The sequence below is a fragment of the Berghia stephanieae genome, chromosome 1 (genome assembly GCF_034508935.2).
Source record: "Berghia stephanieae isolate SIO BIC M18660-M18661 chromosome 1, UCSD_Bste_1.3, whole genome shotgun sequence".
Classification (NCBI taxonomy): Eukaryota; Metazoa; Mollusca; class Gastropoda; order Nudibranchia; family Aeolidiidae; genus Berghia; species Berghia stephanieae.
In genome coordinates this window covers 81,144,879-81,152,378 of record NC_088360.1, presented here as the reverse complement: position 1 = coordinate 81,152,378, position 7,500 = coordinate 81,144,879, and the positions used below count along the sequence as shown (strand labels likewise).

At 33.8% G+C, this 7,500-nt stretch overlaps 1 protein-coding gene across 3 annotated transcripts in view; it reads right to left on the bottom strand.

Moving 5' to 3' along the window:
• LOC144964650 (solute carrier family 4 member 11-like) overlaps positions 1-7,500 on the bottom strand; it is a 67,353-nt gene that overhangs the window by 21,835 nt on the left and 38,018 nt on the right. For all 3 annotated transcript variants that reach the window (XM_078899145.1, XM_078899157.1, XM_078899152.1), the window contains 3 exons: positions 4,612-4,699; positions 2,603-2,725; positions 1,954-2,067 (listed from right to left, as the gene is read on the bottom strand). In XM_078899145.1, the coding sequence (XP_078755271.1) occupies positions 1,954-2,067; positions 2,603-2,725; positions 4,612-4,699 (325 nt within the window). The remainder of the gene's footprint in view (positions 1-1,953; positions 2,068-2,602; positions 2,726-4,611; positions 4,700-7,500) is intronic.

Below are 7,500 nucleotides of genomic sequence, written 5' to 3'. Positions count from 1 at the left end.
CCCCCCATTTTTGGAACTCTCTCCCATCACACGTGAGATGCTCGGATTCGTTGACAACGTTCAAATCTCGCTTAAAGTTTTATCTTTTTACGTCATAATGTTGCAATATTATTTTCATATTTTGTTGTTGTTAAATTGAATTCGTAACACGTTTCCTTCACACTTGTCTCACTGTAATATGTTTTGTTTTATATCACTGCAAAGCGCTTAGAGCCTGTGACAACGGGGTAAAGCGCTATATAAATGCCATTTATAATAATAATAATAATAATAATAATAATAATAATAATAATAATGATAATAATAATAATAATAATAATAATAATAATAATAATAATAATAATAATAATAATAATAATAATAATGATAATAATGATAATAATAATAATAATAATAATAATAATAATAATAATAAGAAGAAGAAGAAGAAGAAGAAGAAGAAGAAGAAGAAGAAGAAGAAGAATGATGATGATATTGATAATAATAATAATAATAATAATAATAATAATAATAATAATAATAATAATAATAATAATAATAGTAATAATAATAATAATAATAATAATAATAATAATAATAATAATAATAATAATAATAATAATAAATAATAATAATAATAATAATAATATAATATTTATTGTCCAAAAATGGCAATTTGTCATTTGGTTTACAATGTTTGAAATTGAAAATACAATACATAGATAGACAAAATTCATTAATACAATAATAATATGTAACTTATTGCTTTTGAGATTTTAACGAAAACTTTTATTGTGGCTTTATTACTCAAAATGGTAACGTTGGATAATTCAGCGCGTGTTCGCGCAATTGGTATGAATTAATTCTGAGATTGAAATTTCTGTTCTTCCAGCCATTTTTGGTGTGTGAGTTTATTTATAAGGATAAGATAATTGTACTTACATAGCTTTATTCATTGCTTTAATCGCAGAGGGTGCAAAACTAAATTTATTTCTATAAAATTGTTCTACATTTTGTCTCAAACTCTTTCCTGTCAAGAGCTCTTATATAGTGTTGCTCCATGTTTTTTCAGTTTGCAATTCATTATTTTACTAGATTTTCAACATTGTCTTTCTGCTAACATCAAAATTTCTACATTTTAGGAGAATAAAAATTCTTTGACAAAGTTTCCGAGAGATTTCGCTTACATGAGATTTGAGATCAATTTATTCGTCAATGAACACTTTTAATATTTGAATTGCTTTACAAGTTCAGCTTTACGATTATTTATTTCGATGGCATTTAGAGGAACCTGGCTTTTTTCTGAAATCAAAAATTTGTTCTTTTGTTTTTGATACATTAAGTTCAAGGCAGTTTTTCTGACACCAATTCTCAAAATGTTCAATCTGGTTTATATGATAATTTTCTGATTCTTGGCTATTCCAAAGTCCCAAAATGGCTCTCTCGTCTGCATTTTTCTCAATTGACATTCATCATAAATAGATATTTTAAAATATTTTAAATTTTAAAAAATGAACAGGTGATTAAAAGACCTATTCTAAAACCATCAATGGATGACCAATGCAAAATAAATTAACATTGACGTAAAATATTCTTCAGTCTCTGCATGGCGAAATATCTACTAAATGTACTCAAATCGCTTTACAAGAGGTGACAAGCCAATAGCAGTATTTAGCATGCCAATTTATGACAAGAGAAAGCTCAAGTAAAAAAGTTCTCACCATTTTTTTTCTCAACAGTGACATCTCTGTTACCGGTAAGATACCTATTTTATACATGATCACTATGAGACTATATTATGAGCCTGTCCCAAAGACCCAACTTCGCATCGCTCTCAACGGGATTCTAACCAGGGGCCTTTGGTCTAAAGGCGAGTGTCATATAACACAACCGCAAGCTTCACAAATTACATCAATAGCTGATAGAAAAGACCCCCCAAAATTTAGAAAAGGATACCATCCCAAAAGTCCTCACCTTTACAGTATAGCAAAATAACCGATGACACCTGAAACATCATCATTGGGTTACCGGAAAATACTCCATAGAGAATGGACCCCATGAACTGGCTGTAGATGACAGTCTTGGTTGCTGGATCACACAAAAATTATTATTATTATTATTATTATTATTATTATTATTATTATTATTATTATATTATTATTATTATTATTATTATTATTATTATTATTATTATTATTATTATTTTATTATCATCATCATCATCATCGTCATCATCATCATCATTATTATTGTTGTTGTTGTCATCATTATTGTCATCATTACCATCAACACTTTTATTGCATCTTGTGACTTTTTCTGTTTCCACGTCTTAAGAATGAGCTTGTAGGGAGATCATTTGGCAGCAGATCTGTCGTGGGATCTGCAATTCATCAGTGTTTTGTGGAGATTCCCGAAAGTGACTTCAAAATGAAATGGCCTTAAATGGTGGGTAGTCTGACCTCATAAGTGTGTATATACACCAAGGGGGTTATTTTGAGCAATTAATTTTTTTTGGTTAGATTTCTGCAATGTTTTTCTAATAACGTTAGTCCTAGTTTGAAATCCTTCTCGTAAAGTCACTCAAGGTTGCTTGAAGTTTCCATATCCAGTTAAAAAAACTTACACATTTTGCGCTTGGTGACCACCTGAATGGAGTGGCCAAGGGCAATGACTGGGAGTATTGTAGCAAAGTACTGGAACACGATGGCAGCCAACAATTTCTGCTTTGTTTTATACCCAAGCAGGCCTGTTTAGATACAAGAAATGTTGAATAAGAGCAAAAAAATAGATACTCAAAACATGATTGCTGATACGTTTTTATCAGTTACGTTGTTTACACGTTTTGCTGAAAATGGCTTAGAAACAACCGTAAAGTTTTGTATTTTAATTCTCATCGAAGCATTTTTATTTAAGTCAATTGTCAGTTTTGGACAACTCCAGGCCTCAAGCAGCATCCCACAATTATGTATAATAATTACGATAATACAAATGTAATCTTCTATTGCACATGATATTCTCAGACACGAGGCTCTTGGCGCTTTATTCTAACACCAATCACTTTTTAAGAAATACTATTTTTATAACTTTTTGAGAAGAATTCTCAAACACATTGATTTGGGTTTTCAAATGCTCTTTGGAATAGTGTTCGTTACAAACGGGCCAAAATGAAAAAAATGATTTGTTCCCTCCAAAACACGTTTGCTAGAGTCAACCAATAAATGGTCTTCAGTGTTGTTCTTGGCATGGGGCCCATTTCAAAGCGCTTTGGGCACATTTATTGGATAAATAAAAGCTTAAGCCTTTGTTTTTTTATTGCTCTATTCAACTTCTATGTGAGCATGCTTGGTTAGATGCTGATAGAAAACGACGCTTAACATACGACTTGTACGGAATCAAATAGATGCCATACGGTTTGCTAGGGCGTGGAAGGGGGGGGGGGTCTGAAGCACTTTGTTGGGCAAAGTGATATTGTTGAAATGCGCTATTAAGATATTAATATTCATTTATCTATCAAAATTAATTATTGTTCATTTAGTCTGTAATTAAATAATTCTAAGCATCATGTCAGATGCAGTCTGGAGGAACAAATCAGTCAAGTTTTAGACTAAAAAGAACATAACGGCGGAATTATTGACCTTTTCATCGCAAAGCAGCGTTTCCAGCGTCAAATTTATTACTTTTTGACACGGTGCTTACGTTATAAATGTGAATCGGGATTGTGATTATCAAGTTACGAATATGCCTGTGGATGGCTTAATATATTTAATGAAATGAATAAACGTAATCCTTCAGCGCCATTCGGTCCATACGGCCGTAGTTAATCCCCAGTTATATATCGTAAAGTGGACAATGGCAATTGCGTGACACCCTTGGAATAAGTCCTAATCTATCTCAAAGTACTTTCAGCCAAATTTAACACTCAGCTACCCTGCTGGGTGGACAGAGAGGTTTAAAAAATCTCAACTGCACCCGAGATCGATCTCGGTCCCTTTGCGTGTGAAGCGAGTGTTCTACTATCTGAGCTATCCGGACCCCCATTTTAGATTTTAGCGGAAATGATTTCTCCCTAAACCAGCTGGCTTCTGATCTAATAATCAAAAGCAAAATTGGATTTATAGCCATAACTTTCGCAATTTAAAAACTTTTATTTTTTTTTTAAATGTATAGGAAACAAAGCAAACTCCCCTCAATAACAGAAATCATGCAAATTCAAGCGTTTTGAGTTTGAGCTTTAGAGCTTTTATATGACAAAATATCACTAAAAGTGCTCAAAGTGCTTTACAATGGTTCCCTATCCAACAGCAACGCTTAACACGTAGGACGAGACATGAAGCCTTTTAGGGCTATTACAATTTTTCCCCCGACAGAAACAATGCCGTTAACGGTCGGTACTCTTTTAACCCATACGTTGAAGACTTGAATAAGTGTCAGCTCCAGGCCTGATCATGCGCCGCCCAGGCATGACTCAATCCAGGACCTTCTGGTCACATTCAAAGGGATACAAATTAATTAAAAAAACACAGTAATATCTTATACGTCTTTAACTAATGACGATGTTAATCAGATAGACCTATTCGCATGAAGAAGAGTAATATCCAAGAGATATTGGTAAAACTGTTTCAGAAAACTTACCATCAGAGAAATCATCAAAATAGTATGGCAATCGTCTAGCAATGTCTTCCTTAATGCCAAAAAATGGCTTTTCCAGTTCAAATTCATCCTAGAAAATTATTTGAAATATTATTGTCAGTAAAGAATTCGACAATGTTACATTTCGAAACTAAGCAGCTGGAAGCTGTGGACTGGAAAAAAAAGTAATAAACAAAAAAATATGAATAGAACAGCTTCAAAAAAGAACAAATTACCAAACATGGGACGTTTTGAGCTCAAACCCCTAATTCAGCCAACACCCCCCCCCCCTCCAAATAAAAATACCCAATAAAAACATAATACATTACTATTACTATTTTTATTAACGTTTTTATGTTTTTATTATATTTCGTTGTTTCGGAAGAAGGGTTTTGAGCCCGAAGCGCTCCGTATTCGGTACGTTGTTCTTTTTTAAGCTGTTATATTCATTTTTGTTTATTAATATTACATAGCCACACTGTTACCATGTCCAACGCCCACTCAGTTTTACACTTAGCTGAGGCCCAAACAGGGGTAGACAAAATCAGATTTTGTTTCATACTATCTCTGCAACTTCTTAGGATTTTGTTTAACGATGCAAAGGCAATAAGTGCAGGGTATTGTGAGGCATATACCATCATCATCATCATCATCATCATCATCATCATGATCATCATCATCATCATCATCATCATATCGGGTGAGAGAAAAATAACTGGAAAAGTTTAGAAACCGAAAGACTATAAATGTTGGAAGTGCGCAATTTTACCTCTATTAAATCCATTTATTGAAAATTATGTTATCAATTTTGAAGAAAATAATATGCTGGAATAAAAATAATTTCACGACTATTTAAACAATTGATGATGATGAGCTTTTTTATATGGCGCAATGTCCACTAAACGTGCTCAAAGCGTTTTACAAGGGGTCCCTGGTTAACAGCAACACTTAACATTTAGGACGGGGCATGACGCCTGTCAAGCGGGCGATATTACAATTTTTTTTTCGGACAGTGACAACGCTGTTTATGGTCAGGTACTCTTTTTTTACATCTGAGTACGGTGAGATAATGTGAGTAAAGATTATTTTCCAAGGACTCAACTATGCGCCGAGCGAGGCTCGAACCCAGGACCCTCCGAACAAGACCACATAGCCGCACTAAACACACTGCACTTTTATCATCTCTAAGATTTGGGACATGATTCTAAAATTTGGCGTATTCTGCCGATCCCCCATTTTGGTATATCGATGTTTCCATGATTTAATTTATTTTCTAATGTCTTGATTAGCTATTCGATCCCATACACTTTGATTAAACTCTTTTTAACTTTACTTCGAATCAGTCATTGCACGACCCTTATCAACTAAGTTGGGTATCATTAACTACACGCTGTAGTCCAATTGAATGAATTCAGGACTCATTAGAAGCTATTCGTCTTAGAAATAAATCAAATGTCATTTTATCTATTTAGTGTTACTAGTGTGGGAATTTGCTCCATCTTGTTGAATAAAAAAATGACCGATAAGGATAAACAGAAACAAAGTCTGGAACAAAGTCTTCTAATAATGTCACATAATTTTGCCTGTTCACTTTTGTTGTCGATGTGTGAGTGAAATGTAATCTTATCTTTCCATGCCAACTTACCCACTATTTTTCTTTTGATAAATCTATTGATTTCATGGTAAAGTCTATTGTGTATGTCTGACATGTATACGTATACTATTTGTAGTTTCTCTTCTCTTCTAGTCCATGCTGTCCAGTCGATACTGCATGAATTCTCTCTCATTCCTCCCTTCTCTTGCCTTTTCAAACAGCTCTTGATTGTTAGCTGGTGAAGCCTTCAGTTGGTCTGAGTGTTTCTTTGTCTCCCCGGCGTTTCCAGGTATTTCCACAACTGCCAGTATCATCTTATCTTCCTTACTATGTGTCCGAAAAAGGATAGTTTCGAAAGCTAAAAACAAGACCCAAGTTTGGAAACTCTTGACATCGTGATTTTTTTAACGACCTGGGTATAACGGCCCTAGTCTCTGAACCAAAAAAGGATTATTTAATAAACTTGGTAAGTATCATCTTTAGGTTTTGCTTTTGATGTTTGTAAAATTACGAATGTTTTTGATATCCACTTTGTATTAAAATAATGTCATACTTTTCTCAAGTCCCTTTATCTCGCAGCCCATATATATAAACCTTTAGACAATTTAATAGTATCCCATATTTCTCTCCTGTATTACGATAAGTGTTCCGTGTACACTCATCTTAAAAATAAATGGTTTAAAGTTTCGTTTGTTTAACCCGCCAATAGATAGTTCGAAGATGACGTCACTCAGGCCTTTGTTATTGTTTTTTGCCATCCGCGTTTATGAGTAATGCTCACTGAACTGTATTAACTCGACTATAAACGTTCATGGATACACACAGTTTTGTGTGTTGGTCCGTTATACTCCCGATGGCAATGTTATGAGCTTCTTCGCCAAGCGCATACTATCTATAGATAGACTGAAGTTGGCGTCAATCGAGTCTTTGTAATTGCTTTTGCCATCCGCGTTTATGAGTAGTTTGCACTGAACTGAATAAACCAGTCAACAAAAGTTCATGGCTACACATAGTTTTGTGTGTTGGTCCGTTATACTTCCGGATGGCAATGTTGTGAGCTTCTAAACCAAGTGCATATTATCGATAGCCGGACCAATAAATATATACTCTATGTCGTAAAATTGAGTGACTACTTACCTTTTTGATTAAAAGAAATTCCTATTCCGTGTCACATAAGTCTACCCGGCAACCCCGTTAGGTAAGTCACAGTTAAAAGAAAAGTTACAAATACCAATAATCTTTGCTCAAGAAAGATAAGGAGTCACAAACATTTTACGACCACTAATATTGGCACGACT